The following is a 12142-nucleotide window of genomic DNA, read 5'->3' as shown; positions in this document are numbered from 1 at the left end:
TCATTAAACATTTGAGCAATGTTTCATTACTTGTTGCTGCTTTCACTATCCTATCTGAGGTGGATGACAAATCTTTCACACCACACATAAAAAAGCAGTTTGAAATATTGTCTAACCTTACTATCTTAAAATAGATCGCAAACAACAAACATTGTTCTATTTATACACTTTTCACTAAAAATAAGTGTCGTTGAATTAGTAAATGTCTATAGGTATAATATAAAAATGTAGTAAAATTAGTATGAGAACTGAAAAACTATTAGAGTAGCGACGAGAATAGCAAAAACTAATTACAGGGCTGTAGTTTCACACGCGCCTCAAAGAGATATCAGTAAGATCAGTGGATCCCATTATCGCTGGGGCAGTAGGATTATCCAAAAGAGTTACCGTGGCCCCGGTACACGAAGGGCAAAGGAACATGGGTGAGTTTCAGTCAGTAGAAGACTGACATTCAGTTCTGCTCATCCCAAAGCGAAAGGAGTCATTAGATGATTTCCACTTCTGAAATAACCGTAACAAGCGAACAAAAGCATATATCGTTAGGTATTTCAGTTTATACACGAAATCCAAAACTTCTTTACGTAAAAATAGTACACAACAAATGTAGTGGTATTAATAGTAAACTACGTAAGGAACGAACATACCCACATAATTGTACACTACACGGCGCACTCATTTTATTTATTCTGCAAAATAATAGACAATCTGAGGTAAATGTTTAGTTGATGTTTATACTGTTATAAGGTAATGTTTAGCTGCAGGGGTGGGCGTGCAACGTATTAAGTTATTAACGAACGTGTTACGTCATTTATTGCTAAGTTAATTTGTGGAAGAGGCGTATTTAGTTACTAGATGACTAGATGTTGTTTTTCGAAAATTGTTATATCTGTGTTGGAAGAAAAGTTTTTTTTTTGTAAATTGTAGAGATAGAGACAAGATACATCAAGGGAGTTTTAGTGACGATTGTGAATAACTAGGTATATTGATACCAACATCCTTTAAACCGTCTCTATAACATAACATAGAGCACATAGAGCAAAGATAACACCTACTATGTGTCCTGATCTCGTAAACACGGCTAACAGCTACGAATGTCCCGAGTAAACCTTATCACAATAACGACATACATCTTGAGAAGCTCTTATAATCCTATCAAGTGTTCAGTGCAGTGTGTGTTGTTTCAGTACGGGATAAAGAGAAAAATGGTGTAAGTAGTGCATGGGAAAACTAACGAGGTTGTGTTTCCAAATAGCAATGATTGAGCGAAAATATGTTTTTTTATTTGACTTTTTTTTTAATGCGAACAGATTTCGTTATTATTTAGAAATAATGTATACATGAAGCAAATAAATCAAGAATGACTTAGCAAAGAATATCATTTTCAAAGAATAGCTAATGTATTCCTAAAATAATGGAAAACTTTTCTCGATCCAGCTGCAGGCAATATAATTACAGGACTAAAACAATGATGAGCATTAAATAATGAATGTACACCAATTAACACTTACAAAGTGTCGAAAAACACCCTTTATTAAGGCCGACCCTCGCAGCAAAAGCCTCCATGGCCGTTACCACGCCATATGTCGGATCAGGTTAATTCCACTCTCTCGCTATGAACGATGACCCCTTTATTACTTATTAAGGAGCTTCTGGCCGCCTTACCCCCGTACCACGTTATTTATGTCGTCTAATAATAATTTGTATTAAATCACGGACGCTTCCCGCAGGACAAACAGGATTTGTTAGCTTTTGTTGTCGACGGTTCCTTGTGCCTTCCTCCTTCGCCGCGAAACGATAAGATATTGTTTGTTTGTGTTATGGAAAAAAGATATTTCTAATCGTGTTTTGTGTTTGTTTCTCTTAGAATTTTATTATTAGTAGCGATTTTCTCATGGGTTTTCTTTACGTATTGTCGTTTATCCTCAATATATTTTCAGTGAATGTCACTTAGATGAAATGATAGACATAGAATTGAGATCGAAAAGTCGTAGCTACAATATTACTTTAACGAATTTCACAGTTCACTTTTTTATGGAAAATGAAAAACAAAGCACAAATTCGATTTGAACGCCCGTTAATTTAAAGCAGCCCCAAAATTTGATTGTCACTCAAAACCCGTTGATTGTTTGCGAAGTAAAAGAATACAAATGACGCTGTTCCCATCAGTAATGTCAAAAGTTTAAAAATGTATGAATATTAAGCTAAGCGATCCGCTCCGTGATTTGACCGCAACACGCCTTTGGTTCGGAAAGAATGCGATTGCGCCTGTATGAATTTGCGTGGACAATCGCATTTATTTTAGCACGCTACACAAAATTGTCTGGCACTCAATTCACGAAACATTGGTTTACTTTGACGCCAAATCATGATTTTTAAATTACAGCGCTATTTTGAGGATTTTGTGTTTGAACTTTGATATTATTTTGCTACTTTAGTGTAATTTTTCATTCTTTGTGTGATTGAAGGTTGTTGGATGAAAATGTTCTTCATATTATATTATCTACTTAATACCTACTAAAATAGCAATGTGTGCAGAATGTCATAGATCTTACAAATTCTCTTAAAAATGTTCTACTAAAAAAGTACTTCAAATACATTATAGGTATCAGAATATGCATTAAACTTCACGCTGTACCTCATTTGTTGTCCAGACAATCTTAATAACATACGTATTCTTAAAATAATAAAAATAAATAACCCCTAAAACAGTGTCGGTCAACGAACGGTAAAGTCTCAAGTCTTGACACGGCGAGGTGTAAATCTCATGTGCTTATCTGTTCCCGATTCGCATACATTACATGTTGAAGATACTTGGGGCGACAACATTTGCATTTCAACCACACACACGAGTAATTACAAGTGGGCGCTTTAATTATCTGCGGGTCAACAACACGCTGACGTCCACTGAGGAACGCGTTGCAATTTGTTTTTGTGATTTAAACGTGTTAAAGGCGCGCGCGCACGTTTCAGACGCCTTGTATAAGGAAGGCCGCGCATGTTATAATGTAACCATCTCTATATATTAAGTTATGTCTTTACCTAATTTATTATGTTTCCATACAATGTCCAATACTAGTAAACATTACTCATGCTGCGGAATGCCTCGCAAAATGAATTATTAAACATAGCTCTTTGTCGCTTCTTTGTAATAAACTTATACATGTAAGACAAAACATGCGTCTACACATAGCGAACGCTTCTTTTTCCAAGTTTCAGTGCAACGTTGAGAGTGTCAATTTTATTTTTTAATTATGGAATTGCCTAACGAACGTCTCCGCGTTCATCCTGTCCAGTAAAAAAATGTAATAAGCTATACTACGTTATTGCAAATGCCAACTCTACAACTTGATTAATAAAGTTGCAATTCCTGCAACTGCATGTTAATGAAAGCCTTTTTAAATAAGTCATAGATGGCATCCAAAGCTCCTCAGCCTGTCCACAGCTGTTGAGCTTCAACTTAAGTAATGAGATATGACTTCAGCTCATTATTATTTTCCTTGTAATTTGTACTGTGAAATAAATAAATGTGTTGTAAATTTATAACGTGAGAGATTTACTGCGCGCTTGCGCAAGTTATAGGACGTGAACTTTTTGCTTGGTCGAGTTCGTTAATCAACCACTTAAGTACTTACTATGAATGTGAAACCTGATATAAGTACATGTGTTTTGTTTTTTTATAAGCTTCTGCTAAGACGATCGGAGACATCGTCGCTGAATGTATAATGAAGTTGAATTAGTGTACATGCTGTACCTAGGCAGCCGCTGAGTCTTGCTCAGTATAGTCTGTAACGAAGTGGACTAGAAGCGAGATCGCATCGGTGCGTCGACGTCATTACTGGCATCATCGAATCACTGTACGTAAATGAAAACTCGCCTCATCACGTTCCAAATTGAAATCCTTCGTTCCCTCGCTAAGGCAGGCCGCAGACGTACTTTTTCCCTTTGTTTTATTGTATCGGCCGAGCCTCGATTATTCGAATTATGTTTAATTCATTTCCATCTCGATGGTAATGCCCGCAGTCTATGTACCTAATGTTACGGTGAGGTACTACGGGTAATCGATTCAATATCGATTATTTTTATATAAATCTTGAAGATTAAGTCTAGACCAACAACATAAGATGGCAGACTCTATTTTATGTTTTTAGATTTCTTTCCTAATGGTGATTGCACATAAACAGAAATAAAGACTCTCTTAAGCTACAGAATTCTTTATATTGGGTAAACCATTTCCTAATAAAAGTTTCACTATATTTTGTAAGTTGTCGCACAATGCGGAAACGTAGAAACTAATTAAAGTCATGTAACGTTTTCCCTTTAGTTCGAGAAAAAAAAAACACTATTTACACGATATCTGGTCAACAAGCGATGTCGAGATACGCACGAGTAAACCAATCGAGTTACAGTAGTGGCGGTTGCTCGTACAAATTAACATTAAGAAAGGGACCATTAACGGCAATAAATGCGGTTACGCAAGACAACAGAGCCCGACTGACGAATTTTATTAGAAACGTGATGAATGATGAGTATATTCGTTTGTTCGTTCCAAAATCAAAATCAGTGACGAGCGAGTGATTGTGGCCGGCGGACGTGATACCAGCGACACCTTCCGGCCGGTGTGAAACATTATTATTTTTTGATAACTTAATGCTCCATCTGTAACGGTGTAATTGCACGTTTAGCGGTTAGTATTCCGACGAAAGATAATTTCTCGGTATCTTCCCACCCTTTGTTACGGCTAAACCGATTTCCTGCCGGGCTACGTGAAAATTTAAACCGACTTAATCCCCTATAGAGCTTTTAATGACATTTTCTCGGAACGTGAAGCCACAAGAAAACAACCAACATGCCCACGGATGGTTAGCCGCAAATCATAGAAAGATTTGCCGCATTGATAAAAATAAACGAGAGACGATATTACGAAATCAATATGAAATTGCATTTCCTAATGTCAATTGTTAGTTACGAAGTGCAATAAAGTTCCAATAATCATGATATGAAATAATTTGTGAGCGATGTGCTCGGTGGGTTTAGTTGTGTCTCTGTCTACGGTTCGAGGGCCGGCTACATCTATCTCTGTCGAGGCCCGAGGATCGCACGGGGTATGATGAACTCGGTAATGATCCAATCAGAAGTGAAGTGCATCAAGTCTCGGCGGCTCTGTGAGAATGCGGTTGGGGGTGCAAAAACTACGTGCACAGATTTAAATTAAACCGACCATTTGGTTTTGTTTCAGATCACCTCGCGTTTTAAACGAACAAATGATTGGTTCAAATAAAATAAACAAATTTATGAGATGTGTGTTTTGTTTACGCCTTGTTTTCATGAAATTAACCTGGAATCTCTACATACAATATTACATCATTTTAGGATCATATCAGATTTAGAGTTCATACTTAAAACGACAAATCTGCAATCATCTGGCACAGTCCGAACAGATTAATTAGCTGTTTCTTTTTGTAAATCAATATAACTTAAACCTTAACTTGATAGATGGTCAAACAATACCTACATTACGAAGAAAAATTGTGTGTCAAATTATACACGTGTAAGGAAAGAAAAAAAATTAAATTATTTTATCCTTTATATTTTTACGTCCTTTGAATTCACACTTACTAAAAAATATTTGTATTAATACCTCCACGAAATGAGGTCACAAGAAATGAAGCTGATAAAATTTAATGAATTCGCTTAAATTTTATAGTTAAAAGAATTAATTTGACGTTTCAGATACCCATACTGCTCATCTCCAACATGTTTTATACACGAAAAACGTTTCAATAATAATATAAATTTGGTACAACAAAATTATACCAAAAACTCGTAATGGTCTCATTTATTTGCTGCATTGCACCAAAAGCACAAAGTGTGTGCTTTTAAAAATACTTTTTTGAATTAAAAAATAAGTAATGGTCTCAAAACACTGGCTGTTACGTTTCTCCGATGGCTTGTAATTATTTTAAATGTCCCGCGCGCGCCCGCGCCGTTGCGCCCGCGCCGGTTACAGCGCCGCGCGTTGCTTCGGGCAATCCGCGTGATTGAGAATCCATATTGAACCTACACTAAACTTAACATGGGCTTGTAGATTTTCAATTAATTTCATTCCAACAACACCCAAAATTGTTGCCGATATAGCCAATTTACGCTGTGGCTTCTTTGAAACATATTCATGTGTAATTTTGAGAAGTATAAGTATTATTCCGTTGGTTTTTCTTAGCCAAAATCAATGCTACTGTACTCAGTCATATATAACTGGATCTTTTTACTAATACAGATTAAACATAAACAATCATAGCTACGGAACCTGCGGAGCTGTTTTGCTTTGAACAGTTTTGTTTTATAATTACTTGAGCTAATAAGGACGTGCAGGTTGTATTTCATAACTAGCTTTTCCCCCGCGGCTTCGCCCGCGTCTAGGTCGGTTATATCGCGTTTCCAAGAGAACTCTTCAAAAGTCCGGGATAAAAACTATCCTATGTTCTTTCTCAAGGTCCACTCTATCTCTGTACCAAATATCATTAAAATCAGTTCAGTTGTTTAGACGTGAAAGCGTAACAGACAGACAGAGTTATTTTCGCGTTAATAATATTAGTAGGGATAAAGTATTGAATGAAGCTTAGTTCAATTTTAATAATTAATCTTAGCTTAGTAGACAAAGGAGAAATAATTTCCAAAGAAAAACAATAGGGGAGCTGAAGTTTAATGATAGCGTGCAAAAAGACTGACTTTTTCTTAATAACTTCCTACACACGAATACTACAGAGTACAGATATCTGTCACTAGACATCAAACAGGCAGTAATCCCGAGCTCGAAGGCTTCAACACAATCAAAAACACACAAAAATCGACCTTAAAGTTATTACATACCCTTCCATTCTATTATAGCAACATATCGGATTATATATACGTTTAATAAGAAAATTATACTTATCGACACAAAATTTATCGTTGACAGCCATTGTTATCACAATTTATAATACTGTGTAGATAAAGTCGCAGGTTAGCACAGGCATAACTATCTACAGCCTATATCTATGATCGCTCACTTCAAGGCAATCGTAATTATTGTATTCACGTCAATTTAAAATTTTCGTTTTTTTTTAATAATGTCCGTTTTTCGCGAGTTGAAAGTGCCGCCGGTGAAAGACAGTGTAAGTTTTTGTTTCCTTTTTTTCACAGTATGCATAATAGTTTAATTAAGTGTACATCATAACAATCGTGAAGTTGCGTTGGTTTGTTCTTATCGCACGTGCCCGCGTGCTAGCACGTACAACGTGACGCTTGGTTATCCATAGACTTTCTTTTAATTAATAACAATTTTGTATGCAATGTTGTGTGGTTGTGGAAATTATAAATAAAAAATAATAATAATAAATAATAATAATTACTTTTAAGAAATCAGTTATATTTTTTAGGTATCCACAAACACCCGAAGAAGACATGTTCTGCAATGCCTATACACATATTACAATTTAAAATAGGAGAAATGTTTTATTATGTCCCTACGAATACGGAAATACGGAAAGGCATTAAAAAAAAACTTACGTACTATAAAGATAGGCAAAGGAAACACAGGGTTTAGAATATACGAGGAGGTCAAAAATATATTATTTTACTTAAATTCTGGATAATTGTGGTTGATACACAAGAGTAAAGATTCCTCGATTATTTAATTCCTCATTCCTCGGTAATGAAACGTTCGTTCAAATGCTCTACGCTTTATTTGTCCGAATGTTCGCAGCGAGTGAGCGGCTCTTTGCTCAATTATAAGAAAATACTTAAATGTGTCATCACCATTAAGTGTAGTTGATATGTAGTTATTATTATTACTTGAAGTCTGTGTGAAACTGATCAGGTACAGCTTAATTTGCTCCTATCTGTCCTATCTTTACCTACTAATTTAAACTAGTTTTAGTTCAACTTCTTTTAAGGACCTAAGTCCATTCATACGCTTTTAGGATTGTTTTGTCCAGTCGCAATTTCTAGTGGATTTTTCCCCTCTTAAAGTAGGTAGATATCTAACTACGCGCCAACAAATGTAATTAATAGTAAAGAATGGGTGTCTTAACTAGTAAAAACGACCTATATCTGCAATACAACCGAAGTAAACCTTTCTATCGATTTACAATAAAAATAGTTCTTCTTATAACGGCTTCCAAACTATTGGAGGTGGTCAAGCGCAGCGGTGAGACAGTGAATGGACGGTCACGGCCAAGGCCGAACTAGAATTTTGATATCCAGCTTTTATTTATCTAAATAATCATTATAATCACCTTTCACAACTTGAAACCAGGAAGTTTGTTATAGTTAAATACAGCAGTGTTAAATTCAAACTATTTAGATCAAAAACTAAGTGCCAGTGTGCCTGCGACGTCACGAGCGGTCTACGTTGACTTTTTTAATTGAACAATCGAGTAATAACTGTTAACAGTGAAAGCATCATGATGAATTTGGTGCTTCGAGAAATTGTTGCGAGGGCATCGGTTGAAGCTAAGCAAGACACGGTTAGTATCTTAGCTTCATAAAGATAGATATTTAAATAATCCAAATTACTTACATGTTACGTTGTCCGGTTGATATTTCAAAAGAATAGTTGTTTTTTAAAAACTTTAAAATTTGATTTTTAAAGTTTAAATTAAAAGACATAACTTTTGCGCCATAATCTTTACAATACATAGTTCCTTACAATTGGAAATTGTTATTTTGAAATTGTATATTAAAATGGGGTGCGTTTACGAATCAACAATGAATATACTGACTTCTATCTTTTAACTTCTTTACAGCTAAAACAAAAAAAAACTGTATTGTTATTATATTTTTTACAAATCAAGTAAAGTAACGCGATTCTAATTGATGAAATATGTCAAAACGTGGTTTCGGTTTATTCATTTGTGGTCGCAAGCTGGCTTCATGAACACTTTCTAGTAATCATTCGGCCCTCTGACGGCAAGTGACAGAATCGAATTTGACATTTGGGAACAAAAAATGTTTTGGACGTTTTTATAGATTTTTTATATTAAATTATACAAACAGTGCTAGGTTTATGATAAAAAAAGTTTACCCATGATGAGTCCATGAACTATGCTGTAATAAATTTGATCGAAATACAAAATAAGTGGGGTTATTTACGCAGAATCAGTGTTACTGATAGATCTCAAGCAAAAATAAAAGAAAACAATGATAAATTCCATAAATGAGCCTGAATTTTAGACTTATAGTATGTTACACACTCTGCTTATGCCAGGTATTGTGTGTTAGATCTCAATCTAAATCTGATTTCTATTGTTATTACATGAAGGATTGTCAACAATACTGTCCAAGGAATGGGTTCAGTAAACTAGACAAGCGACACTTGGGAGCTGACTTAGAAGCTAGAGAAAGTAACGTAGTCGATATGTCAAGTGGCTCAGGAAGTAATGGGTTCTATCGGCCCAGGAGCGCCCTAGCCCGGGCTATGTATGAGAAACAGAACAATGATAGATACTTGCAGGAGTTCGACCAAAATGAGGTAAGTTTGATGTTATATTACAGTAAAGAGGTTTGACTATGCAGGCAGCATACCAAAGTAGTACTTTATTTCAGCTGGAAGTAAATTTACATTAGTTATGAACATGTTGCTTAAATCATGTTGATGATTCAACTGTTGAATAATTATGTATGACTAAGCAGAAAGGTAGGTTAGGAGAGGTTTTTATTGCTTAATCGGAGTGGGACACAAATACTGTGTTACCATTGCCATCACTTTTATTGACGACTGAATGAGTTTTAAAAAACATGACACTTTAATGCAGTGCTGAGCGTCAACTAGTACTAAATGAATGAATCATATTATATTTATTTATATTAATTCACAATGAATATTTATTAACACCGAAAAGATGATTTACTTTTAACATTTTAATTGATGTAGCTGACCGATTATGACCTAGCTGTATCATATGAATAGTTATGAAATGACAAAATGTGTTCAACAAAAATGTTTCAGTGAAAAGGAAGTAGGGAGACACAAAATTCATAGATTAAGAAAATATGTATTTTATAATTTAAAAAAACTACTTGGCAAAGACATCTATTAATAGACCAGGCATGACTGCGTAAACTAGTAGTAAACTACCAATTTCAGATTCAATACCAACTTTATTTTGATGTCGAAGCCACAATTCCAGGCCATTTCAGTCCAGATACAACATATGTGATAAGTCTTTCCTCTTTATACAAAAACAAGATCACAAATATTAAGTAGATAAAATGACTAAAAGCAAAAGTGTAATTCCTATAGAAGCAGAGAAAACTATTGTTCTCTGATGTGAGCTGTCTTATGACATTCTTTATTCTCATAGTTAAACCTTATCCTGATTAGGCATCCTTGTTATCTTTTATTGCAATTTTAATAGATATTTAAGTGCCAGTTCTCATACCCTCATTGTACACTCAAATACTATAAGAATTATAAGCATTTTTACTTCAATGGATTAAAGTTGAGTTTACAATAACTCTCAATTTGGAAAAATATATGGATCAATTACCTATATTTCAAATATTTGTCCTTGTATTTGTACTAAGAACTTAATATATTTTTTTTAAATTTAATAATAACTTACAAGAGATAGTGAGCAGTTTTATCGGGAATAGTTTGAAAAAGATTTTAATGTTTAGGTAATTTCACATAAAGTATCTTGTAAACATTTTTTCAATCATTTAAAGAAGTAAAGCCAGTAATTATTTTTTAACTAATGATGCATCATCCTAAAAATATTATTAATTTATAAATTTTCACATCCTAAATTGCGTAAAGTTTCTATAGCAAATCAAAACCAGTTCTTTTTTGTAATTAAAAAAACCGTATAATTAAAAAAAAAACATGAAGATTGACGTAAATCGAAACGCCCGCCGTTAATATAAACTCGAATGAAACGCATTTTATTTATCAATTCTTTGTTGTATTTCGTTCGTCATTAGGTATATATTTAGGCTTCGTTTCATATTGAAATGAAGTACAACTCTGCACAACACATAGTTCAATTCAGATCAAGGAATTATCCAGGACACGTAAGTGATTGTTGCTGTGATCCGTATTCAAACAACATTTTCCTTATTGCCTATATAAAGCTAAAGTAAAACTGTATCCGGGGTAAACGGGACGAACACAAATAGTAGCAAAACCAAAAGCTGATTGTAATGACGCATATCTAACAAGTAACAAAGGAGTTGAATAAATGTCCAGATATTTAAAAAAGCACTGAATTACAAGTCAATAGAACTGAGAATATAATACGTAAATGTATTCTTTTTTGCTGGTCTAGTTATCCATATTGTTTCGTCTCGTACTTTATCGTACCGAGTCTCGGACGATAACTACGACGTTTGTCGAATTCGTAGTTTGATTACTGAATCCAATTTCCTTGGCAGGGACTATTCCCACGGTTCGACGTCGCACTTACTCGCCAGGGGTTTTCATACTAGACGCACACGCAATCGGAGGCTCACGTGTACCTCCGTAACGAGGATATATTTGCGTATGAAGAACACGAAATACCTCTGAATTGTGGAGGGAATAAGACATTCAACCCGCTCCTCCCCTTACACCACACCCCACACCCCCCTCGCGACCCTTTTAACTTTCATCTCTGTCGAGTGCTCGGTCCACATACTTTTGTTCTATTTGATCAATGTTATTAAAATGTCGCGGGCTTGCTGGATTACAAACATTTGACTATAGTAAAGCCGATTCAGAATAATAATGTCCACTGAATTTCAACGAATTACTATTGTAGATTTATTTGATAATATCTGAACGCGCTATTTTCAGGGTTAGATACACCTATTTGAATAAAACATTTAGAAAATTATTCTATACATACGAAAACATATTTAAATTAAAAATTTCATGTGTTATACCTTTCAAGGCATGATGTTTAAATTATAGAACAAGACATGGAATGGTGAGAGAAGTCCACCAAAACATCGATGCATAAAAAACAGGACGAAAGAGTCGTAAAGAACGACCAAGTACCTACATAAGAGTGTCATGTGATCGATCCTAATCATTGTTAAATCGCGTTATGCGTCCAACAATTGTAACGAATAACATTTGATTGCGGTACAGCCATGTGTGCGTACGCGCATCTCCGGCGCGGCGCAC

General features: G+C 34.9%; 1 protein-coding gene across 4 annotated transcripts in view; it reads left to right on the top strand.

Annotated features, from left to right (window-relative positions):
• Nucleotides 1–7014: 7014 nt before the first annotated feature.
• Nucleotides 7015–12142, top strand: part of LOC113496918 (methyltransferase-like protein 9) — a 42327-nt gene continuing 37199 nt past the window's right edge. The window contains exons 1-2 of one of the 4 annotated variants that reach the window (XM_026876319.1): nt 7015–7151; nt 9299–9508. In XM_026876319.1, the coding sequence (XP_026732120.1) occupies nt 7107–7151; nt 9299–9508 (255 nt within the window). In that variant the 5' untranslated portion in view covers nt 7015–7106. Of the gene's footprint in view, nt 7152–8981; nt 9509–12142 lie in introns of those variants that run through there. The other 3 variants (XM_026876328.1, XM_026876334.1, XM_026876313.1) reach the window with 3 other exon arrangements.

The sequence above is a fragment of the Trichoplusia ni genome, chromosome 1, assembly GCF_003590095.1.
Source record: "Trichoplusia ni isolate ovarian cell line Hi5 chromosome 1, tn1, whole genome shotgun sequence".
NCBI lineage: Eukaryota > Metazoa > Arthropoda > Insecta > Lepidoptera > Noctuidae > Trichoplusia > Trichoplusia ni.
This window is presented reverse-complemented; position numbering and strand designations above follow the sequence as displayed.